Here is a 27,157-nt window from a genome sequence, read left to right as displayed (position 1 = left end):
AGTTAAAAAAACCCCTAAGTTCAAACATAAATCAAATTTCCCTTCTGCATCTTTTATTTCCTTTTTGTCAGTCAGTCAGTCATTACAGTGGTAATTCCCCATACTGCAGATGGAGGTAGAGGCTAAAGCTGCTTCCCTAAAACAGCTAACATCACATCCACAACAGACTCTGAAAGCACATTTAAAATGGATGGATTCCTCCATGGAAACATGGGAACTGTAGTTTGCTTAGGGTGCTGGGAACTGTAGCTTTGTGAGGGAGAAACTACGGTTCCTAGGATTCTTTGAGAAAAGACATGTGCTTTAAGTGTATGGTGAGAATTCATAACTGAGACGACTTGCCAAGGGCATAGCCAAAAATCTTAGCTCAAAGTCATATATTGCACTAGCTCTGATGTTATTCCCCTAAGAGGAACTATGTGTTTCAAGTTTGTACAAGATTGATCTTGTTTCACATTCACATCCAAATCTGGAAGCTCAAAGCAATTCCAATGCTCTCTCAACAGGGTCTCACAATTAATGGTGTCAAAGCCACAGGAGGTCACATTTTGCCTGTTAATCTCCATATGAAACTCAGTATACATGGCTACCAATGCCTATACCACCTTGACTATCCCCCAAACCCAGAATGAAACTGAAATGAACTGGAAATATAAATCACCTCTATCCAGAAATGGTTTGAACTGTGCTACAGAGGTAACAGTGTATTCAACTCTTGTTTTCTAAAATATGTTATGCTATTGCTTTCTGTGTGCATTTAACTTTTGTTATCATCCAGGTCCTAATCACATTTGAATATAACCCTCCACACACCACCACCAAACAAATAAAAAAACAGCCTTCAAGTCCATTTTGGAAGGGCAATAGAATTTGTTATCAATGTGCTTTTTCAAATACCTCACTGCTTGCTTAAAATTTTGATTGTTGTATTTGTTTGATGTTGTATCCTTATTTATAGGAAGGGAGGGGACCCAACATTTAAACAAGATTGTCTGGGAAAACAAACTGGATAGCAGGAGTGAAAAGGAAAATCTTTATCTTGCCTGTCCCTACCAGTGCTGTGCTGATGAACTTCTGCATAGCAGCTGGATGTTGGATGCATGCTATGAATAAATACTGGGAGCTCGGCAGCGTGGTTTAGAGATCAGAAGAAAAACCACCTGCAACTCTTTCCATCATAAATAAACACTACTCAGCAAAGAGGGAATGGATCTCATTCGAGCTCAGAGTGGTAGTAGGCAACCATTCTTTGCAATCTCACAGCTCCTTAGCACATTGGACAGAAGTGAAACATACAGAGAAGTGCCACTGGTATTTGGCACTATGCACTCTGCTTGATGTTACAGCTGGAGAACTTAAAATATATGGCACAGAAATATTGTGACTCTCCAGATGTTGCTGAGCTTCAACTCCCATCATCCCTGACCACGGACAATGCTGGCTGGGACGGATGAGAGTTGGGAGTCTAGCAAAACAACTACAATTTATTGCTTATACCCTGCCCATATGACTCGGTTGCACCAGCCACTGTGGGCAGCTTCCAACATAGTATAAAATAACACATGAAACAGCAAACACTAAAAGCTTCCCAATACAAGGCTGCCTTCATCCAACACCATTTCTGAGTGTCTTGTGCCAAGTTTAGCTCATTTGTTCTAGCACTACACAAATCAACCTGTGTTCAGAGTTACAATGACACAAGATATCAGACACCTTTAAATTATATGAGTGGAGTGATACATTTCACAGAATCATCACTGTACTCTTTAAAGACTTGTATAGTGTTGTAAAATGTTACTACCTTTTGCATAGATTCCATAACTATGGAAAAGGCCTACCCCTATTATAAAGTAAAACATGATGGATATCAGTGCCATCAAAGATTCTATGCCATCTCAAGTGATAGATGAGCAAGGAATGCAGTACATGTTGTGTTGCCATTAATGGTCCGCCATTAACGGTTCATCCAGAGGCCGGGCGCTTAGAAATGCGAGCACACGTACAGTATATTTATTGTTTACTGACCTGTTTTAAATTTTGCATCTTGAAAATGTTGATATACAGTATATGTATTCTATGTAATTCCCCCCTCCCCACACACATGGCTCTTATGTTCTTGATTTAATTGCTTCCCTTTGCCTACTACTCTGATCTGTGCTCTAATCTGAACCGGCAAACCCTTTCAGGATTGCTATTCCTGATAGTTGTAAGCTCCGACTGCTAGGACTAGCGACAGGACAGCTTCTTCCATAGCTTCTTCCATGGCTTAATAGAATGTAGGGCAGGGCATGTGACACACAGCCCTGTCCTCCAACACCTCACTGTCGCCTCTTAGGATATGTCACCAAATGCAGCTCCTTCACTCTTGTCTAATGGTAGGGCAGGCCCTGAAGATATTACACTTCCACTAACATTTACCACTTGGTGATATAGGCATTGATATTGCCATAGTGAGAAATGCTACATTAAAAAACAGATAATTTCTTCTGATAAACAAATTAAAGTATGTTCTTGGGGAGTATCAGGCTAGCAGTCTCCAGCTGCCCCAACAGATCCATATTTCAAAAGAGAAAAGAAAGACAGAGCCCAAATAGAGAGGAAATAAGACCAAAGACAGAAGCCAATAGCGCTGGCACTAGAAATCCTTGTTGACCAGAAATATAAAAGCAGATGTAACAATCAAAGCTCTGAGAAATCACAGAAATAGAATGAGGAGCACGTGAAACAGGTAAACTAAGAATTTCCTAGCCAGCATTATTCATCATGGATGATGACCTGTGTTAGAATAACGAGAAAGCAACATAGTTCTTCATTATCTTTAGCTTCTTCTAATGAACTGGTGTAACTTTGTAATCTGGAGCTCTGAAAGAAAAGATGAAACGTCTCTGTTTCAGAGGCAATGAGAGAAAACATTAAGTAAGATTGCTCCAAAGAATTTAACCTCCATTAAACATGCAGCAGCAGCAGCAACAACAAAACATTTTTACTAGGTAGGAATTTTAAGGTGTGATAAGGAGACTTCTATAACAGCGGGAATGTCTATACATTATCATGGCAAACAAGTTTGTTGTAGGGTATGATCTGTCCTGGAACCTATTTCACATCTCATTGGGTAGCTGACTAAAATCTGATTTATACATGTTCTCTTGTTTTGTCTCCCTTGGTGTCCTGAGATGATTGTTTTTGAAGGCAGACACCAGCTCATTAGAGGATGCTAAAGATGATGAAGAACTATGTTGCTATCTTATTATTCTAACACAGATCATCCTCCATGTGAATACTGTAATACTGAATGGGAAATTCTGAGTGTACCTGTGATATAAACAGACTTCCAAACCATCTTGTCTCTTTGACTTTGCCTGCAGACCCTAGACATACAAAGGATTCTAAAAATGGTAGAGCAGGCTACCTCATTTGACCCTCCTCCAGGGTAAATAGTACCATCCAGCTGTTTGTACCCCACAAAGACTTTCCTCCCTGCTAGCTTGGAAGCCAGTTATTTGCTTTTCCTCACACCATCTGCACTACAAGAGAGCTGATGGTTCATTCTTGATAAAGACAGAATGGTCTCCAACCATGCCCCTTTCCTACAGATGTTTCAGCTTGCATCTGAATGGCTTCACATGAAATGGTGGGACTCCCCCCCCCCTTGCATAATTATGGACTCATCCACGCAATCATGGTTATTGTGAGAAGGTGGTAATAATAATCACTAGTCTGCAATCACGAGTCTGCTGATAATGTTGACAGAAGTGAGCATCTTTAACTTAAGCAAATGTGAGCTCTTTAAAAGCAGAAAGCCTGCTCTAAAGAGGCCAAGTAGTGGAGAAAGGACAAGTGATAACAGTGCTTGGATTTCACTGTAGTACATTTAGGCCACCCCAGATTAATTGATGAAAAGTTCCACCCTCTCCCCCTGGTTGGTTGGGCCACATAGCCCAGCTCCCTCTGCCAGCATAACTGTTTGCATTGCCCTTAGTGCCTGCTGTTACTTTGCAGACCTTCATGAAATTTAACTGCCCACCACTGCATATAATTCATATATATAAGAAACAGTGTCCCATAGAGTCAAACACAGCTTTTGTGTCCATAGCTGCCAAGAGATCGCTGGACTCAAGCACTCAGTGTTGACAGGAGAGGAATTGTGACATAATGTTTTATCTGCCTTGTTTATAGCTTACGGACACACAGCACTCATTAAACTTTAGATGTGTGGGCAACAGAGAAGATGGCTATGGCTTAGACTAACTTCTGCTACACAAGCTGTGCTTGAAAAGTTATTGAAAGGTAGAGTTTCAAGGGAAAGGGTTTCAGGGCAGCATTGTAGGGTCTTTATTCCCACAGGTGATTGAGCGGGTGCTACTGAGCAGCTGAACTGAGCTGGCCACCAAATATATGAAATGACTCAACTGGAAAGCATTGTGTTTCAGATGATATATGGTGATATGAAAGCTCTGCCTGTATGTTTGATATCTGATAGTTCACTTGTACTTGATGCCCTTTTTAAACATGGAAGAACCAATTAGAAGTGGGTCGGGGTGGCTCTGGGATGCTCTTGTGAGATCTCACAGGACAATTCAAGTTCCTGCAAGATCTTATGATTTTCGTGTATGTACAGAACCCTTGGAACTGAACCCCCCTCCACCATAAAATGGGGGATTGCAGTACTTCCATTCTGAAATGACTTTGTGAACAAACAGAAATTAAGAACTATGCTTCTTACATTAATGTGGAAGGAGACTACTATGTGACAGACCTTTGTTGGCAACAGTTTATAACAGTACTTTTGGACATGGGCTTGAGAAAGGAGTAAAGGATTATAGCAATGCTATACTGGAGTTTCTTACAATTGGTGGGCTTTAAATGTGAGAGTGACAAGCAAGCCTTAGGTCACTAGAATATGACTTTTTCCTCACTTACAGAAGTGAAAAACAGATGTACACCTGTTCAAGTGAGAAGACTATTAAATGTAGGTGAAGTAAGAAGGTGTGATTCTCAGATGCTTCAAAGCTGAAATCACATTGGGACATGAACAGTTGTATTGTTTACTCATCTGTTATAAACTGGCCACAAACTAGCCATTAACAGGACAATTACTTAGATTTGACTTCATACCTGTTTATTTTGTTAAATTTAATATCCCACCCTTCACTCCCTGAAACTCTTAGGGAAGCTTACAGTGTCTATTACAATGTGTTTGACAATAAAAGCCACAAATTGGGCATTTGGGAGTTGATAAAAAGCTGGTATAGCATTGTGGCAAAGAGACTATGGTTGCATACACACCATACATTTAAAGTCCATGGCTCCCCCCAGAAAATCCTGGGAACTCATTTTCAAGCACCCTTAACAAACTAGAGTTCCCAAGATTTTTTTCGGGAGCTTTAAATCGTGTGTGTGTGTGTGTGTGTGTGTGTGTGTGTGTGTGGTACAGAACTTGGACTTACAAGATTGATGGAGATTTAATTTTACAATAGTTAAATTTTCACGCTAAAATGCTGATGAATTTAAAGAAAATTGTAAACTGATGTGGAAATGTGGAGAATTGAATTTAAGGCTGAATTTATTTATTTTTTAGAAAATAAGAGGAACTGATATTGACAGATCCATCCATCCCTACTGTGGAGTTATTAGCTGTGTACATGTGCATAGGTCACCCTTGGCTCATTTCAGTTCTCCGTCTGATGGAATTTGTCCACTTCTTAAGTTTCTTCCCTCACATAACACCCCACACTTCCCCTTCAGGCTGAGACAGAAAGGATGTTTTGAAATTCCATCCAGTTTCAAGATAGTTGCATTTCTAAGTGACTCCCATGTTACAACATGCACCCACATTCAACTCTGTTAACGTATTCCAGGAATAGCTATTCATAGCTACCAGAGCATTTAGGGAGGGAAAGACACATTTGTTGTTGTTGTTTAGTTGTTTAGTCGTGTCCGACTCTTCGTGACCCCATGGACCAGAGCACGCCAGGCACTTCTGTCTTCCACTGCCTCCCGCAGTTTGGTCAAACTCATGCTGGTAGCTTCGAAGACACTATCCAACCATCTCGTCCTCTGTCGTCCCCTTCTCCTTGTGCCCTCCATCTTTCCCAACATCAGGGTCTTTTCCAGGGAGTCTTCTCTTTTCATGAGGTGGCCAAAGTACTGGAGCCTCAGCTTCATGATCTGTCCTTCCAGTGAACACTCAGGTCTGATTTCCTTCAGAATGGATAGGTTTGATCTTCTTGCAGTCCATGGGACTCTCAAGAGTCTCCTCCTTGCAAAGTATAGGGTAGAAGGGAGACTCTAATGCAGCATGCGAAGCAACTCAAAGTAAATTCAAGACCTGCAAGAACTAGCCCTACCTGATGTTGAAGTAAGCAGGGAAGAAGCATTAGCTATTATTGTTGTATGGAATAAGTTTCAATGCTGCAGAAAAATTATGGGAGAAGGAAGTCTGGAAGTCATACAATGTACTGTAGAGCACAGGAAAAAAATACCATCTGTCTAATCGCTGGTGTTTTCTGCTTATCAGTCTTCTGAAAACTGAGTCACCCAACTATAGAATGAAGCTGAAAATATTAGGGATGAGGGATGCCTAGCACTGGATTTGAAAGTACTACTTTGCCCCCAAAGTATTTCAAACACAATTTTAATGGCATCGCATTAAATTTGAAGGGATTCATTGTATCACCTACTTCAGTCTCCAGCCAAATAAGGCAGGATTGGAAAGTATTTACCAAAGAGGTCTGCCAAGACGGATCTAACTATTATATCTCGGGACAGGCAAACAGACACCTATAAGCTTTGACTTCTTTTGGAAGGAAAGAAATTGGAAATGTGAACTGTTGCGTGGGCCACAGCCTGTACCTTAAGAAGGACAGGAGGTGAGCCATGAGCTAATTCAATTCCTGTGATCATCCAGACTGCCAGGTGGAAATCCCTTAAAGCAGCCCTATAATCTCTATAATTTACTTACTGACTCTGCCAACTGACTGTCCTGGGTAGCATGGTAAGGCAATTAGTGATAGGGTGAAAATCAAGGCATCAGACCAAAGTTTAACCCACAACAAACTTGAAAAGCATGAAATGAACAGTTACCATGATTATGTTTCTGGGAGGTGGGGGCTATTGTTTAGAAAACAAATTTTGTAGCTAACTATAAGAACAATTTGGAAAAGGAAGGCAAGATACTTAAGAATTCTTAAGCCCTAAGAATAAATCAATTTCAGTTCATCCTAGTCCATTGTCAATGCAGCTTTCAGCTTTGCTTCTTTTGTTGCTGGAGTCTGATTCTTTTGCAATACTCTCCATCCTGGTTTCTTTTGAATTCAAGCCTTTTCTCTCATGAATTTTCCAACTATTCACTCCTGCCTTTTGCCAGTTTAACTTATATCCAATATTGAATACTTACTGTTCTAACTCCCAACCTCTTGGCCAGTCAGAAGGGCAGTAAAGTCTCTATTTCCCATAGCAACTAGGTCACTCTTTCCTCCTCAAGTTTCTGTTTTCTGGGCTGACCTGTTATGCCTCTTGTGACCAACTGAACAGAAAACAGCCATTTTCCAACTAAGAACAAAACACATAATGATTGAACATTTTCATTCTTGCACACTAGTGTGTGGAGCTGGCATCATGTTGGCTCAAGGGTGAGAGAAAGGTGGTATCTTTCAACAGATCGGTATTTAATAGAAGAAATAAATTAAAATATCTAATTCAAGTAAGCAGCAGAAAGCTAAAGAAAACCACCCCACCAAGATATGATGTAAAGTGAATAATATTATAGGAAGAGGAAATACAATTAAATGTTTTTGGACACCCATGTCTTGTATTGGACAGAGATTAGGGCAGAATATATAAAACCTACATGTACATCATTAAGTGCCACAATCACACAAATATTTGTACTTCATGATGCTTAGGGGAAATCTGCAACTTCTCAGCATGTTATTATTAATTATATATTTATTCTTGCTTTATTCTTGTACATCTAGCACAATATAAATATCTGGTATTGCTACACTTCCAGGCTTCCTTCAAGAAGTGCCTTCTATAAAGGGAAATGTATAAAATATGAAGTATCAGGAATATCAGTAGTAAAGTGGTATTGCTCATTTCAACTTGTCACATGCATCCTTTTAGTCTCTGGAACACATATTTTCTGTTTGTTCTAGTTCATTGAACTGAGTGGGACTTCATTTGCAGTCTGTCTTAGCCTCCCTTTCACAACAGCCATATAGTCCACAAGCTTTAAACCATAAAGCACCCTTTGAACTCAAGTATATACAGAAGCAGCTGTCCAGTGCTGATGGTAAGCTGTCATGGACAGCAAAATGCCCATGGCCATTGGCATGGATGGAACTGCAGACACCCAGTGGTCACTGCATCTCTGCTAACTGCGGGCAGTTTGCCCAAGCCACCTGCATCTCTTATGCCACCACTTCGTAATGAAGTTGATAAAAAAATGCATCATGGCAGCCAAGTAAACAGCAATTAGATGCAAATGAAAGTTATTAAGCAACAGATGCAGAAGGATTCTTGAGCTGTGAACTCACTATATGAATACTGGAAGTCATAACACCTTAAAACAGCAAACTCAGATGGCAAGTACAAACAGAAGTGAGCCAAAAGAGAGGCACTGAAAAACATAAAGTAAGGATCAGCAGACTCAGAGGTAGCCTGAGGTTTGCAGAAGTGCAAACTCTTAACAGCCATGTTATAGAACAGTGCCTGGATGAGGGGCTATAAACTGAATTTAAATCCTGGCAAGATGGAAGCTCTGTGGGTGAGCGGTTCCCATGTTCAGGATAGGCCAATGTCTGTTCTGGATGGGGTTGCACTCCTTCTGAAGAAGCAGGAGCACAGTCTGAAGGTAATCCTGGAGCCAGTTTTTTATAACTTGAGGATATAAAACCAAGCATGTGTAGTAGCAAAGGAATGTTGAATATCAGTGGGAGAAGAAAAACACGAGAAGAGCATGGCTGTAGGGAACCCTGCACTGGAGCAGACTTATTGTTGTTGTTTAGACGTTTAGTCATGTCCGACTCTTCATGACCCCATGGACCAGAGCACGCCAGGCACTCCTGTCTTCCACTGCCTCCCACAGTTTGGTCAAACTCATGCTGGTAGCTTTGAGAACACTATCCAACCATCTCGTCCTCTGTTGTCCCCTTCTCCTTGTGCCCTCCATCTTTCCCAACATCAGGGTCTTTTCCAGGGAGTCTTCTCTTCTTATGAGGTGGCCAAAGTATTGGGAGCCTCAGCTTCAGGATCTGTCCTTCCAGTGAGCACCCAGGACTGATTTCCTTCAGAATGGATAGGTTTGATCTTCTTGCAGTCCATGGGACTCTCAAGAGTGTCCTCCAGCACCATAATTCAAAAGCATCAATTCTTCAGTGATCAGCCTTCTTTATGGTCCGGCTCTCACTTCCATACATCACTACTGGGAAAACCATAGCTTTAACTATACGGACCTTTGTTGGCAAGGTGATGTCTCTGCTTCTTAAGACTTATTAGGAAGTGATAATATGCTGCAACATTTTGTTGCTGGTCATATTTGCCTAGTTAGAATCATACACAAAGAAAGAATGTCCTCAGTTAAGCTAATGCGATGTTCCAAGCAGCAACAGAAGCCACTCTGGCATATGACAGCATTGAAAGTTATGGAAAACCCAAAGACAAGTCAAAGGTCATCTTGGTACAGGTAAGACTAAACAGCACAACTTCACCAGGCTAATGGATCAGTGGCACATTTAGATGAAGAACTGGGGGTGAATATAATGTGAAGCCAGAAAAAAAATAAAAATCAGTCGGCCATTTCATTTGCAGATTTCAGATCTGATCATTTCTCCATTTGTGCCATATATTAAGTAAGGCATCTTAAATTATTGAATGTTGGCTATTGTTGATGAAAAAGGTACACTCTGATTCTGTCATGATTTGGAGGTAAATATAGAGGGAAAACATTGTGAGAGGTTTTGCCTGTAGAAATAACAAGAGATTCAGAGTAACAATGTAGCATCAACAAAAATGAAAATTGCTTTGGGCATCCGGATTGTACAAGCAATTTTTTTAGTAGAATGATACTGCTTGTTAGGAATACATCACTTTAGAGCTAGATAGACATAAGAGATGTTAAGTAAAATATACGTTCCTTCTAGATAGAAGCATTAGAAGAGATCAATGTGAGTACAAGAGATTTAAAGATCAATGTAACAATCAATTACAGAATGATTGCTCACCAAATCTACAGAGGAGGAGGGGAAGGGAGAAGCAATGAGTTTCAATTACATGAAATTAACTTTTAGTTAAACATTGAGAAAAATACAATGCAGCTCAGTAAGAAAATAATGTTCTGAGAAGAACTGTAGAGTTCCATACTTTCAAGAGAATTCAAATGCCATGGATGGGATATACATGGCCAAGGCAGAGCCAAAACTGATCAAAGATGGGCAATGGACAAAGCTGTAGTATTGATTGGGAACCAGCAGATATGCAGAGAAACAAGCAAGCCAAAAGAAAGAAAGCCAGATTAACAAATACAAAGGCTGTGTAGACATAGCCTTTGAAATGTGCAGAGGCTATTTTTTTCCAGTGTGCTTTTATACGTAGTCATTTACAATTGCACACACCTTCACATCATCTAAAGGAGCATCTGCTATCCATGTGGTCTGTACACATAGGTGTGTGTACACATAGGTTTTCAAATTAGTGTGCAACCATGTTATCTGTTCTCCTCAATTCCTGTTCCTATTATTTATTTATTTATTTTTTTTTTTATTATTATTATTATTATTATTATTATTATTATTATTATTTCTTCTTCTTAAGAAGGAGAAGAAACAGAGGGGCTGGTAACTGGTGGGGTGATATTTATCTATATACATAGTTGCCTAAGCAGCTGCTTCCTGTTTCTCCTATTTCATTCATAGACAAGTTAAACATTGGGGGGTGGGAGGTGGCACAGCCCTGCAACATCAGCACGTCTACCTCAAAAGGAGTTGACCTGAAAAGGTGCTCACCGTGGCACATGTAGGCAGCAAGCACATGAGAAATACATTCTTGGCACAAAATGGAATATAACGGTTCCAGCAGAATGCACTTTATATCAACAAATAGAATGGGACATATCCAATATAAAAGTCTAATACTTTTGTCTTATTGTTATTACACCAATTGGTTACATTTAATGTTCCAATAAGAATCTCACCCTGGTTCTTTAAAATTCATAGCAGTGTGGTGTGTGTGTGTGTGTGTGTGCGCGCGCGCGTGTATATTTCACATAGAGAAGCAAAAGTGTGATACAAGTGATCATAGACATAGCCAGCAATAACAGATGTGATTTTGGTGGCTGTAAAAATGTGTTTTCATAATCAATATAGGGACTAAGACATTTGCTTTCGATCTTGTATGTGCTTTGCCTAGTTTTTACATGACTTTGTTAATGCCAGTACCTACTTGAGAAAAAAGTCAAGAATTTATTTTTATTTTTATTACTAAATTTATGTCCTGACCTGTCTCTCAACGAAATGGTCCTATATATGTCATATATGCACATATGTATCTTGTGCGGCTTGTAGGTTGTCAAAATATACTTTTAAACAGAATCATGAGAAAGAGCATATAAAAATTTGTAATCTTTAAGCATCCTGTTGGATTTGCAGAGAGTCAAGGGCATAAGGTCTCCAAATGGAGATGGCTGGCTAACGCTTCATGCAGGGAAGGGGGAAAAAAATCGTATTTTCTGCTGATGGTAATTTTATCTCTGCAATTAGTAGAGCAACCTTCACAAAAGGCATTATTCACATGTGTTCAAAGGGAACTTTGATTGTGAAAAGCTTCTGTAGGCCAGAGCTTCAGCAGCTGAGGTGCGACTGAAAGCCTGCTGAAAAGCGCTCGTTTTCACTCTCTCGTTTCAAATTCATCTCCCTTTTATGGCACTTCAGTCCCAGCATATCTTGTGCTGCCAATTATTGTTTCCTTTTAATAAAGTTGTGAATAAATCTGGCAAAAGCAGAGAACTGGGAGCGCTAGGCAGTCAAGAAGAATGCGGGAAGCTTTGAGCACAAAACACCAGTTTGACTACGGCCTAATTCTTATGTTATCCCATAATAACATCAGAAGAACCAACTGGATCAGGCCGGTACCTCATCTAGTACAGCAACTGGATCTCACAGTGGCCAGCCACTGTGGTTATCAGCCATGTTAGCTGCAACTATCACACGTTTGCTTGGTTTTGTGGAAGGCAAACTGTGAATTAGCAGTCAAGCTTTCCCAGAAGTGCAAACAGAAACAAAATCATTCAGTTGATAGCGTTTATCAAGTCATAAGCCTATCTCCATTCATGATGTGAATTAATTAATTAATTAATTAAAATTCCCTACTGCCTAATCCATTTGGCTGGAGAAGCCAGCAGTTTGAATCTGGAAACATCTCCATGGGTAGAACACGAGACTCTTAACCTTAACATTGGGCAAAATATCCCGGCATTGCATGTAGCTTGACTAGATGACCCTCATGGTCGCTTCCAACTCTACAATTCTATGACCTGCTAAATGTGCCCTGTCCCTCACTAGACTTCATTTTAAAAACTGGGCAGGGCAAGGGCTGAAGACTGCAGGTACTGTGGTGCCCTTGGAACCCTTGTTTAATCAGATATTAAGAATGACTAAAGACTGATCAGTGTTCGAAACCTCTGTTGTTCTAGGCACATTTTGGAACAGGGAATTTCATTAGTGAAAGCAGTTTCTGAGTTCTGGGTGTGGTGCTATGCCTAAGATTTCAGGTTAAAGCTGCAGATTGGAAGAAAAGGAGGAACTTTTTCTGCCTCCCCACTTCCAGCTACTCGCTGAAGACTGGAGAAGAGACCCTCTTAAGAATATTAGGGTATGGGCAGGGGAAGGATTAGACCATGTGAAAAATGAACATAATATTTTAGCTGCAGTTGTGCCCATAACCTAGGTTTAAGGTGCCATTTAGCTCCTAGCTTTCATATCTCAGTTTCTAACACTGAGACTGGTATACACTTTACACCTGGCAATCTAAAATCAAAGTAAATGAATGGTTGTATTTGTTTAATGTGACTAATTCAAACTGCCTGGCTTCAGTCAAATATTACCAATAAGATCACAAGTAAAGCAAAGCATCTACTACCATTAATTCTCAGAAGATAGTCAGATGAACAAGGGACTTAGCTAGATTGGTAAAGAAAAACTGTTTTATATGCATTGTACCGTATTGGCCCAAATATAAGCCGCACCCGAATATAAGCTGCATCTTTAAAATTCAAGGGGGGAAAAAAATATAATACTCGAATATAAGTTGCTTCCTTAAAATTCTGCAGGCACTCACACCCGTTCCGTTTTACTGTATGTCTGTTTCAGCAGTGATATCATAAAAGCCAATTTTTGTAAGGTCACAAATTTAAGCCACATTTTAACTTTTCACAGCCAGAACTAGGGAAAAAAGTGAGGCTTATATTCAGGCCAATATGGTATATGCAATATAGCACTGTGACACCAGATGGCGCTGTGGAGTCCCATCTTTTCCTTCCGGATTTCCCTGTATGAGTTTACAACGCACTTAACTGAATCACTTCTTGGATGTGTCTAGATCCAGCCATGAGCACCAAAGCAATCCTGGGTATTATGGTTAGTGGCTAGAGTTCTCCCCTCAAAAAATTCTCCCCCACCACCAGGGGTGGATCTACTATGAAAGGAATGAATCTTAAGATTCAGGGCCCCTCATCCTGGAGGGCCCCCGGAAGTGACTTTAGTCCACAATGCTTTTAAAAACTGCTTTAAAAAGTGTATCAAGCATGTATATAATATTTCCCTAATCTTCCCTAATTTTCACCCCCCTCATTAACTCAAAAACTATGGTGCAAATGAATTTTTTATTCACACCAGTGACTTTTGCATGTGAAATAATCCAGTACAGCAATTTTAATCAAAATCCGAGGTGCCGTTTTGTTAAAATGTGGTGATCTGTCATGGAAAACCCCCATTGAAGAAGATAACAGTGGTTACCCAGACCTCATTGTGGGTTACAAAGGGGCCCGCATATCATTTCAAGCTCCAGGGCCCCCAAAATGTAGGTCCACCACTGACCGCCCGCCATGATTTCTTACCTTGAACGATCAAATAAACCTGTGAAGTCTTGGGATGATGCAGTGTTTGCACTGAGCATGTGTATGATCCCTCATCGTAGACATCCACTTTCTGAATCCGGAGGCTGTATTCCAGAAGAGAAAGTTGTTGGAGCTCTACTCGGGGGTCCAGAGACCACTTGTCTTGTCCAGCAAAAATGATGCCGGAACGATTTAACCAGGCCACCTTGGAGCTTTTGTCTTCTATAAAACACCTGCACGGGATGAAAAAGAGAGATATTGATATAAAAGAAGTCTTCTGCATATAGACCCTATAATACTCTCCATACATACAAACACTCCCTGAGGCACAAACACACCCATACAAACATCCACTACAATTGTTACTATAGTATATTTTAATTAGCTAAATTCTTTTTATTATTATTTTTAACCATGCTTGTACTGGGCTACACATCTGTCCAGGTCTGTAAAATTTCATTTTCCAGGATGAGAAACCTGACTGGAAACAACTTATCAGTGAGAGGCATCCACACAAGTGATGTGATATGAACCCACTTTTTAAAAAACTTTCAGTTCCACTTGCTGTCCATATACTATGTCCAACAACATCTGGAGGGCTACAGGTTTCTCATCCCTGGTTCAAGCAATCTGAATTCATGACATGCCATCTTCTGCTTTCTCCACAGAGGAACCTCTGTATGGTTCAAAAGTTTACAATATATTACCCTTTTTAAAACTACCTATTTTGTGCAATGGCGAGGACAGTCCCAAAAATGTGTGAATAACTATTTCCCTCCTTATTCTCCCCCTCCCTGCTTTTTCAAGAGAGTTCAAGAACTCTTAAGTTTTCTGCACTGTTTATCTCCAGGCTACAAGCTTCTCTCTGACATTGCCAATAGTGAGAACATAAAGTGAAAGTCTTTTTAGTCCCCCCCCCCATATGTACCTAGATGCTGGATGCAGAGCAGACTCAAAATATCTGCAGCCCCCTGCCAGCTTAAGGAGCGAGAGGTCAAGGCTATGAACTGTACTTTCTGTTTGTTATAGGAATGCAGCTGTTACATTATGCATTTATTCTCCAGTTCTGGCTCCCGCTAGCTCCTTTTGGCATTAGAGCTGTGTGCTATCTACCCCCTTTCTTTCCCATTGCTATACTAGACATTTTAATTTTTCCTGGAAACTTGATGCTGTCTGCCCCCTAGCCAACAGCAGATCTTCATACGGTGTATTTGCTGCCTAAACGGTACGAGAATTCTGATCTGTTTTTAGCAACCTTCCATTGTGCTTGCCTAAATGTCCTTAGAAAAACCAGGTGATGCAGAGGTGAGAGGAAGGAGGGTGAAGATGTAGGGCAGACAGAAACACAGTACGGTTTGCCACCTGGCATGCCCCTAGTTGCAGCTGTTGATAACAGTGGGGTATCTGCTAGCAGGAGGGGGGACTGACAGCCCTTGCAGGCTACATTAGTCATTCAGTTCTTTTATGTAAAAGAATAACAAAGCTCTCAAAAAGTCAGGCCCAGCCGCATCTAGAGGATGAAGTTGACCCAGGAGGCTATACATAGAATCTCACAGCCCTTTTCCTCCAGAGCAATTAATCTGGAATAACTGCTGCTATGGAGCTCCATCAAATTTGCGCTGAATGCACTACCTAATATCAATTATTCCCAGGCAAGATTATCATTTCGCTAACATTGCCCTTTGCTTTCACAGGTGAGGGAAAATGAGAAGCGGATGGGAAACAATGGTGTGTTTTGGTTTACAGAAGCACTTCAAACTACCTAACACATTGCTCTGAAGGAGAAGCATGCTGAGTACTCAAAACACATAAATGCAATTTGGAGTTCAGTGGTAAAATATTTTGAACCTTCATTTAGTCCTGACTGCAATGTACAGAACACATGCTCTTTACAGAAGTGACAAGGTTTGCAATCAATATTAGATGCCAGGTGAGGCTGAGGATTATGTTGTGTTGGTGTGGAAACCATGCAGTTTGAAGAAAGCATGTGAATAACAGTTCTACATATTATATAGAGCAGTGGCCTAGTGCAATGGTGTGTGAACTTTTATGCACCTGGTTCAGACTGGGCCCAACTAGAAAATAATAATAATTTAGGTGTGATTTGGATCAGGCCTGAATTTTTACTAGCAGCATCTAGATTTGATGGTTCTCCAAGAAAAAGGAGTGCTGGCATTCACTTGGTGACCATGGGGCAGTCATTGCTTCTCAATATGACCCATCTCACAGGGTTATTGATTTAGAAAACAAACAAACCAGGAAGTAGAATATGATGTATACCACCTTAAACTCCCTGGGATATAAACAGTGCTTTTTTCTAGGGGTATGCAGGGGTACACATACCCCTGAACATTCTGTGAATCTAAGTTTGGCCTCATTAAGGGGCAGCATTTCAATATGAGTAGGAAAATGAGAGTACCCCTAAACTTTTAAAAGAAAAAAGCACTGGATATAAATATAATAAATGAATAAATATGTCTGCTGCTGCAGATCTCATACTTAAAAGTTCTGAATGTTCTCACAGGCATGCAGAGGAGTATCTGTTGCCACCAGGAGCTGTAGGCATGCATGTATGCATTTTTCTCAACATTTACGCCCTGCCTTTTTTATGGTAAACGAGACTCAATGCAGCTTGTTCCTGATGTTTCCCAGGTCAATGGATACTTCTACTGGCTTGGAGGAAAACCCTTCAGTTTGCCTCTATATCTCACTTGATGCATATTTTTCCTTTGCTACTTTGTCTCTGGGGAGTTTAAGCCAAGTCCTTAACCCCTTTTCTGATCAAGGGTCATAGTTCAATGGTAGAGCATCTGTTCTGCATGTAGGAGGTCCCAGGTCCAATCCCTTGTATCTCCAGAAAGGGCTAATATTTGTTGTCTGAAAGCCCAGAGAGCTGTGGCCAGCCTGCTCAACCAATGGGCAGCCTCCTACCTTCCTATGATAGCTGCTATTCTGTTTTCTGTCTTTTAAAAGGCAGCTCATTCAACCAAATATACATAAATGCCAGGCATATAATATCTATTTTTATTAATTGTGATTATTTTGCTCTGTGCCTTGATTTAAGTTTCATAGGCTAGTTTGAAAACTTGCTCTCAATATTTTTAACGATGAACAGAATAGGAAGAGACATTTCACTTGCTCTGTATTTCTTGTTCTGTAACTAAATAAAAGCCTCCAGTCTCCAGGGCTGTTGTTCTCTCACCTTTTGTCGGCTCTATTCACACAAGTGTATTTTGAGAGCAGAAGAATGAAGATTGGAACCTAAAGATAAGAAAACTATTTGGCAGTAGGGTTTCAAATGGTTTCTTGGGGGAAAAGTCAGACATTTACAGAGTTCTTCAAACCGAATGTAGGTCTGATCCATATACTGAGAACGCAGATCACTGCTTTGCTAAAACATTCACAGCCTCCTTTCCCGGTTGTCCCCATTGGCAAACAAGTCTCTATTTGCTCTCTTCAGCATTGCTGGATGCAAATCTGATCTCTAATCACGAAAAGGTGTGAAAATATCACGGGAAGAGACACCTGCACAACAATCTGGCAAGAGATAGTGACTTGCCCAAGTTCACCCAGAAAGCTCCAGTATTTTCAACCCAAGTTTATATCCAATATAGCACACTCTCCATGCTATTGACCAAAGGCAGAAACATGACCATCTGTCCTCAGTTAAAAAACACCACCCAGAGAATCTGCATGGAAAACCAGTCACAGTCCATGCACAGAGCTTATTCAGCCCTCACTTGTGCATACAGTTGTGGTAGAGGAGGACATCACTGAGCTTCTCCAAAGTTTTTATTAATTCCTTGGCAGCTTGTGCAATAAGATAGGTTTTTTTTCTTTAAACTGGTGGTTGGATGAAATCAACATCAGCTTGTGCAATAAAATAGTTTTTTCCTTTTAAACTGGGGTTGGATGAAATCAACAGCCAGATGTGAAAATTCCAAGTATATACATTATTTTGCGTAACACTTTGCCCTGTGATCACACCTTAATAAAGATTTGCATCAAGTTGCTCAAACAGAGGGTAATAAGTGTTAATTCAATACTAACAGAATATTAACTGGCAAGTTAGTTGATGTCCAGACAGCTACTGCATAGCACCCGTCTGATTTTAAGCAACTATAAATGTTTACTAAGGATCAATGAACATAACAATAATTACATCTGAACATTTCCTAGTATACATTTTACACAGCTGTAATTGGCAGCATAATTTAAGGTTATTGGAGAAGATATCCAGCCTTTGTATGAATGCTTTTACATAAATCTGTATCGATATATCTACTTTTTCTGAACAAAATGTGTTTTATGGGTGACTTAATGTCTACAGACACTCAGACCCAAAATATATTTCAGTTCTTTAATGGAACAGTCTACATGTATTGATGACAGTCACATTAGTGCCAAAAGCCAGTGTGTCTTTTGGTGCTAAGTATGACTCATATTCAGTATACAATAGCAAAGTCGTAAAGGCCAGCTCAGTTAAGACAGACAGCATTACACCACTTTAGGAGGTACAATTGTCAAATACGTTCATGATTTAGGTAAAATTTCAAGACGCAGTAGAATCTGATTCTCACACTGAATAGTTCATAGAATCATAGAATGAATTTTAGTTGGAAGGGACTTTGAGGACCATTTAAGTCCAATCACCTGCAATGCAATATTCAGCTGTCCCATACAGGGATCGAACCTGCAGCCTTGGCATTATCAGCACTACTCTATAACCAACTGACCCTGCATTTCATAAATAGATACAGATGGAGGGTATACCTTAGTGATTTAAACTCACACAGGGAGACACACCTGAAATCTTAGCATAAAGAAAGCACAAAGGAGGAAAGGATTTAAAAATAGTTTGGAAAGAGTGCAGTGCATTTTTCTCCTGCAAGTGTTAAGTTGCCTCTTTCTGAAAGCACCGCAACCTGCTAAAGCCTCCAAACAAAGCCTGCCTTCCCTTAAGGATCACACCACCACAAGTGCTGACGAGCCAGCTGTAATCTTGCCATTTCACATGAATTTGCAGGATTCAGCTAACAACTTCCCTTGCCACCCATCCTAGCCCCCTGCCACCTCCAGAGCCAGCAGCAAAATGGCAGGAAGGGAAATAAAACGAGATCAAATGCTGCTTGTTCAATGCAAAGCAATGCCGACTCCTGGCAGCCAGAGTAAACAAGCCAGGCAAATTCTCTAAAGTGTTGTAAAGTGTTATCCTGGAAAGCAAATGCTGTTGTTAGACACAATACAGAAAGGGGCAGGGCAGGGGAGGAACGACATCACAGCAAAGCAAACAAAGATGGTTTCTTTTCATCAGAACATAAGAAGAGTACTGCTGGATCAGGCCAGGGACCCAGCATCCTGCTTTCACAGTGGCAAATCTGAAGCCATCCAGCAGGACCTGGGCACATTATTTTCCCATTTCATTTCACTTTTGATTTAGGTGCCACCTTTCTATATTGCTATAAACACAAGCTGTAGAAACAAAAATCATACAACAAAGATCCCACAACCTACAACAATCCGATCCAATGCAAATAAGCAGGTTTTTTTAAAAAAAGAAAATGAAAAAAAATGTGCCGGTAGTCACCAGGAAGCTGTTACTGTAAGTGCCACACTTTGGACATTTGAAAAAAAATATGTCCCGGTACTGCCTACCTTTAAGTACTCCCAGAAAAAAAGCACTGTAAATAAGTCGTAATTAAAAAACGACTTTATAATAAACAATTTATATCAAAGAAAGTAACAGTCCACAATCCATTTAGTATATAATATTACACAAAAAATTAACTCAAAATACAAGCAGATAAAAATAAAACAGAAAAATCACTATCAACAATTACAACAAAACATCGCTAGACAACAATCAGCACAAATAAGCCGCCACGTCGCAATGCCTAAAATACCACAATACATTAAAAAGTATGTAAAAGAAATATAATTGAGCAACAAAGTGCTGGCCAGGGCTGATAAGAGTTGTAGTTGAAGACATCTGGAGAGACACCAGGTTGACAAAAGCTGACCTAGGTATCATCCAGTGGCCTCTCACCATCCCCAAGCCAAAATTCTTCCCCGGTTGTGGTCCTTCAGCCATCAGCAGTCAGAGGCTTGCTGCCTCCAACAGCAAAGGCAGAACATTGTCATCATAGCTAGTAGCCATTGATAGCTGTGCCCTCCATCAAGTCGTCTAACCCTCTTTTAAAGGCACCAAAGTCCCCTACGTCTTACGGGAGAGAATTCCTTAATTTAACTATCAGAAGTACTTTATTTTGCTAGTCTTGAATCTTTCAACATTCAGTTCCCCAGGGTGACTCAGAGTTCTATTGTTGTGTAGTTCTCCCCAAGAGAAGGATGACAGTAAAATTTATTTCTGGCCCTATTAACCAAGCAGACACAGCTAACCCCGTAGGAGCCTCTAAACTATGGGAGGGAGGGCTGAGAAAATTTCCTTTACCGGAGGCACGGGAGGAAAGTGCTTGTCCAGGTGCTTCTTGGACAGAAACACTCCCTCTTGAAAACAGAACTTCCCATTCCAACATGGCTCATGAGGCTGCCATCAAAATCCTAGCCTGCCATTGTTATTTCTCTTTGCAAAGAAAACCTCGTTTCTAGAATTGCATTAGTACATAGTAGAGGAATAAAGTGGATCGTTAGATTTCTGCACTGATGTATAGATGTTTGTTTGAATCTTGTAGAGCCAAAGAACATTTCATGGATACACAATGGGCGGACCTGTTACACCCACCAACTACCACCAATGACAGACATTTAACTTCCCTAGGAGGTTCCTGAACTCTTTGGCTCCTTAAGCCAAGCAAATAGCTGCACAAGAGTGGCCAAATACTACTGAGATCAAGAACAACAAACTGTTTGCCAGGCTGTGTTCATACTTAACCTTGCATTAGAAGCAAGCATGGTGCAAAAAATGTGTGGAAGGATTCTAAAGACAAATACAACTTTGAGGCTTCAAAAGACAAATAAAACATTATACCAATGCCAGAGGACTTGGAGCATGAAATAAAGGGATGCATTTGGGGGAACAATGGCAAAGAAAAACCACAGCAAAAATTCAATCCTATTTTGTTTATGAAGTACATTCCTCTCTCTATTCAAGACAGTGATTATCAAGATCGGGGTGGGGAACATATAGCCCTCTGGCTGTTGTTGAACTACAACTCCCATCAGCCCCAGCCAGCATGGCCAGTGGTCAGGGTGATGGGAGAGGTAGTGCAGGAACATCTACAGGGCCAAAGGTTCCCCACCGCAATCAAAATGAAAAATTGATACAAAACATGTCCATTGTTACTATTTCTGTAAAAGGGATTCCTTTGAATACAGTGGTACCTCGGGTTAAGTACTTAATTCGCTCTGGAGGTCCGTTCTTAACCTGAAACTGTTCTTAACCTGAGGTACCACTTTAGCTAATGGGGCCTCCCGCTGCCGCCATGCCGCTGCCACACGATTTCTGTTCTCATCCTGAAGCAGAGTTCTTAACCCAAGGTACTATTTCTGGGTTAGCGGAGTCTGTAACCTGAAGCGTCTGTAACCTGAAGCGTCTGTAACCCGAGGTACCACTGTACTGGTATGGGGATGGCAGGGAAGGACATAGCAGATGAGGCAACAGTGTTTACCCTCCACTGCATGTCTATTTTGCATCAAAGTTCTAGATTCTCATATCCAGACCTGCACCTGCTTGCCTTCAGCAATGTTGCTGCACTACGTGTCTTCTATTATCACATACAGTGGTGCCTCAGGTTACATATGCTTCAGGTTACATACGCTTCAGGTTACAGACTCCACTAACCCAGAAATAGTGCTTCAGGTTAAGAACTTTGCTTCAGGATGAGAACAGAAATCATGCTTCGGCGGCGCGGTGGCAGCAGGAGGCCCCATTAGCTAAAGTGGTGCTTCATGTTAAGAACAGTTTCAGGTTAAGAACGGACCTCCGGAAAGAATTAAGTACTTAACCCGAGGTACCACTGTATTATCTAAGAGCTCAAGGCTCCTCCAAACAAGACACCTGGGCTAAGTTATGAATGTCTAAAATCTGGATACAATTTATGGATAGTAGTTTGGACCTTGCCAACAAAGGTCCGTATAGTTAAAGCTATAGTTTTCCCAGTAGTGATGTATGGAAATGAGAGCTGGACCATCAAGAAGGCTGATCACCGAAGAATTGATGCTTTTGAATTATGGTGCTGGAGGAGACTCTTGAGAGTCCCATGGACTGCAAGAAGATCAAACCTCTCCATTCTTAAGGAAATCAGCCCTGAGTGCTCACTGGAAGGACAGATCCTGAAGCTGAGGCTCCCAATACTTTGGCCACCTCATGAGAAGAGAAGACTCCCTGGAAAAGACCCTGATGTTGGGAAAGATGGAGGGCACAAGGAGAAGGGGACGACAGAGGATGAGATAGTTGGACAGTTTTCTTGAAGCTACCAGCATGAGTTTGACTAAACTGCGGGAGGCAGTGGAAGACAGAAGTGCCTGGTGTGCTCTGGTCCATGGGGCCACGAAGAGTCGGTTGATCTGATTTTTACTGGATTGATTCCATGAGGGATTGAAGGGTTAGGGTTAATAAAATGGATACATTATGTTTGAAAATTCCATTAATAGTTTTTCAACATATAGACATGTTTTCATAGAATCATAGAGTTGAGAGGGACCTATGGTTCAACTAGTCCAACTCCCTGCAATGCAGGGATCTCAGCTAAAGCATCCATGACAGATGGCCATCCAGCCTCTGCTTAAAAGCCTCCAGTGAAGGAGAGTCCCCAGACCTTCCAAGGGATTTGCTTCCACTGTTGAACAGCTGTTACTGTCAGAAAGTATGCCCTGATGTTTAGTCAGAATCTCATTTCTTGTAACTTGAAGCCATTTATCTCAAAAAAAACCTGTACACAAGGAAAAATAGACACTCTGCATTTTTTTTGCTTTCACTTGCACAAAAAACGAATGTCACATGTGAGTCTCTATTGTGGCCAAGTAAAGAGAATATTGAAATTGAACATAGGAATTCTGTGTTCAAAATTCTAGAGTAGCCATCAGCTCATATGAGTAGCTTTGGGAAAAATGCTTTCCCCTACATACAATTCCCCAACCTTGAAACCAGATTCATAATAATAATTGCAACACCTTGGGTACCTCATATGTATGAATGTATACTATAAATATTAACAACCAACAAACTTCGTTCCATTTTGCTCATTGAGAATTTGCAAAGGTGAATGAGGTCATGACTTCAGAATTCAAGGCTGCACTCCTATGCCCTTTACCTGGGAGTAAGTCCCTTTGAGAGCCAGTGTGGTGTAGTGGTTAAGAGTCACGTAATCTGGGTAACCGGGTTCGCGTCTCCGCTCCTCTGCATGCAGCTGCTGGGTGACCTTGGGCCAGTCACACTTCTTTGAAGTCTCTCAGCCCCACTCACCTCACAGAGTGTTTGTTGTGGGGGAGGAAGGGAAAGGAGAATGTTAGCCGCTTTAAGACTCCTTAAAGGGAGTGAAAGGCGGGATATCAAATCCAAACTCTTCTTCTTCTTCTTCTTTGAACATAGTGGGCTTTACATTGAAGTAGACATTCAAGGACGTGGGTGGCGCTGTGATCTAAACCACTGAGCCTAGGACTTGCTGATCGGAAGGTTGGTGGTTTGAATCCCCGCGACGGGGTGAGCTCCCGTTGCTCGGTCCTTGCTCCTGCCAACCTAGCAGTTTGAAAGCACATCAAAGTGCAAGTAGATAAATAGGTACCACTCTGGTGGGAAGGTAAATGGCGTTTCTATGCGCTGCTCTGGTTTCGCCAGAAGCGGTTTAGTCATGCTGGCCACATGACCCGGAAAAACTGTCGGCTCCCTTGGCCAGTAAAGCGAGATGAGCGCTGCAACCCCAGAGTCGTTCATGACTGGATTTAACTGTCAGGGGTCCTTTACCTTTACCTTTAGACATGCATAGAACAATATTTAGTATTTTATGAAACAGATAAATTCTGGAAAATATTTTTAAACATTGAAATAGATCAATTATGAAAATGTTTTTTTTAAAACAACAACAACTCAGTTATTTGAATGCTTGTTTTGAAGGACATTTATTGGGGGGGGGGAGAAGGAGGGGAAGTTTGGCTGGAACTCCTTAATGCTTGCTAATTAGCAAGCCTGCCTAGGCTATATGAAACATTCTGTGTTATATCAGAGAACTACAGCACCTGATGCCCTTAAACCCAGTTCAAATGCAAAATGACAATCAGACAGATGGAGCAAAACAGTAATAGATCACAGTGAAAGAAGGGGTGGGGAGAAGCAATATCAAGGCACCCAATGTAGCTACTGAAGAATTAGTTAAAGTCATAGCTTAGTAATGTAAAGACCAACCCTGAAAGGAATGGAGAATAAGGGGAGGAAAATGAGGGCAAGACAGAGACGCTGTACAGGTGAAAAAGAGAAAGAAGAAGCAAGAATGTGTGTGAGAGAGAACTTCAAAGCTTCCTGCCTTGCCTCTCCCACATCCAAATACCATTCTACAAACAAAGGAATGATCAATGGAGAAAGACATCAGCAAAGCAAGGCACAGAATAAAAAAATAATTAGTCAGAGATGATAAAAACTGATCCATAACATTAATAGGTTTGCTTCTCATGCAGTCAATGTTATTATAGCGGTTTCATCTTCATATGGAACACATTTCCCACTTTTAACTAATCTCTGTGTAGTAATAAGCACATACAGTATATTGCTTATACTGCTGAAACACCCTTGCATATTTTCCTATATGTTATGTGGGCCTTTTCAGGATGCATGACAGATAGCAACACAACAAGTTCAGAAGTATCCAGCATTGAGATGCAGTGATGAAGAAAGCTGCATCCATTGCCCTGTTATTTCTCATGCAGCTGTCACAGGCACAGGATCAAAAAAGTCTTGGTGCAAGTATGTGTGTGTGTGTGTACATGTGTGTGTGTACATGTGTACACACACACATACACACATCCTGGATGCAAAGATCAAGATTTGGGGCAAGTACTCTTTGGTGAGAGAACCTCAGCAGATTTAAAACCACAAAATATGCAGCAAAGGTAAACATGGACATATAGGTTGTTAGACCTTTAAAATTTGCCCTTGTGAGATCCAAAATTTCCCTCTTCCCCCAGCACAGAAGACCACGCATTTGGTAAGTTAAACATTGGTTTACTTACAAATTCTTCAAAGGTCAGATTCATATGCTTTTCCATACAGCATTCAGGAAAAGGTTGCACAGGTAGTAAAACATAGTTACAGTGGTGGAAGTTCCTAAATTATTGGTATAGGAACTTCAGCTTGGCTTGTAACAGCCATGTGGTCTGAGTTGCAGCAACTAGCTCAGGCCTTCTCACACACTGAGCTTCTCAGGTGGAATGAAAGGGAACAAAGTGCTGATTACCTAGTCCCTCCCAAGGTGAGCTAAGCCTGGCAGGGCACTCTTATGGTTTTAACTCCTTCATACTTTAATTAGACTCAAGCATGTTGGTTATATGAGGCTGGTTATCCCACAAAAGTTGGTGATAAGCCCATCTCTATGTGTTGCTAGCAGAATACATCTCACCAGTCACCACTAATATCTTTTATAAATGCAGTGACTTTATAATTTTTTTGCAGCTGTGCTGGAGGAGGCAAAGATGGAAGAGATATTGACATGGTAGTGAAGATATAAGCACTTGCCATTAGGGAGGCCACAGAATTCCTACAGAAATAAAAACAGGAATAGAAATTGCCTGTTATCGGTTATCAATCCCATGTCTGGAATGGAAATCGATCCAGTGAATATGATTGGTATTTGAAGTTGCTCTTGCTTTCAGTCCTCAAACTATACATAATTGATACACACACACACACCCTTTCATGATGTTTTCTTTGCACTGAAATTAATGAGGAGGAATGTAATGGCAACATAATTTCACCCCAGTGGGCAGGGAGACAAATAACATATTTTTTGATGGAAGATGAAGTGCAGCAGGTTTGAAACAGTGCTGGATGTGATGCACAAAATGGAAAGTGAGGCCTTCTTATCCCTGCCATTGTTCTTAATGTGCATACTGCTCTGGTTGTTGAAGCACAGGGAAATGTAAAGAAAAGTCTAGCATTGACAAACCTTCTGATGTGCTTAACCTACCTGCTTTGCTTCCCATATATTGCTCCTACTTGAAAGCTAAGAACAGCTTTCTGAGCAAGACACATATGCACAGTCTCATTTCCATATCTAAGGCCAGCTCTGAAATACCATCAGCAAATGATGCTCATCAAGAAAGGCACCAAGTGGCAGACTCACTCTCAGCTGTTCTGCTTCTATTCATTTTAACAATAATGATCACCACACACACATATACACAAAAAACAAAACAAACCCACAACCTCATCCACAATGCCTCTGTTCAGTTTAGGGTGCCTCATTTACAGGAAAGTACAGGCAAGTTGAAGATAGCTTGCTTTTCTTTCTGTGAACTAACAAATAAAGTGGGGCAGGAAGCGTGAAAGAGCTGCAACAGAGCTGAGTTGAAAAGAAGTTTAAGATTTCTAAGTATGTGTAGGTTTGGGTAAGCAAAAACTTGAACCTGTTTGGAGGGGCCATGCTAACAAGTCTAAAGAAAGAATCTAAGAAATAATTAAGAATGTATACAAGGTCTAGGTCTAAACACAAAGGGATGGGCAATGCTACCTCTGCCTTTAGGCAAAGGGAGGTAGCCACATCAGGTATCTGGTTTTGAGTGTCTTCCATTTCTTCATTTCTCTCTCTCTTGGGAGATGATAGATGATAGATAGATAGATGGATGAGATTAATATTTCTTAGTACTATATATATATAAGGTGTATGGTAAGAGATTCTGTGCCATTTATATTAAGTAGGGAACTAAAGTAAACTTTTTCTCTCCTCTTCTAGCATCTTTGAGTTTTCTGCATGTCACGGATGTGTCACTTTTGTCCACTGTGGGCTGTGTGAGGGAATTATTTGAAAAGGGCTTGAGGCAGGAAACGAGAGAGAAAGAATGCCGGGAATGAGGTCTCTTGGGAGCTTTGATCTAAACTCA

General features: G+C 40.8%; 1 protein-coding gene across 1 annotated transcript in view; it reads right to left on the bottom strand.

The window, feature by feature from the left end:
- LSAMP (limbic system associated membrane protein) overlaps positions 1-27,157 on the bottom strand; it is a gene marked incomplete at its 5' end in the record, with an annotated part of 349,538 nt that overhangs the window by 218,808 nt on the left and 103,573 nt on the right. The window contains one exon of the mRNA XM_082221195.1: positions 14,111-14,343. Within this exon, the coding sequence (XP_082077321.1) occupies positions 14,111-14,343 (233 nt within the window). The remainder of the gene's footprint in view (positions 1-14,110; positions 14,344-27,157) is intronic.

Source organism: Podarcis vaucheri, assembly GCF_965113315.1.
Source record: "Podarcis vaucheri genome assembly, chromosome: 4".
NCBI classification, from domain to species: domain Eukaryota; kingdom Metazoa; phylum Chordata; class Lepidosauria; order Squamata; family Lacertidae; genus Podarcis; species Podarcis vaucheri.
The sequence above is the reverse complement of the archived record's forward strand: the minus strand, read 5'-3'. Positions and strand labels throughout refer to the sequence as shown.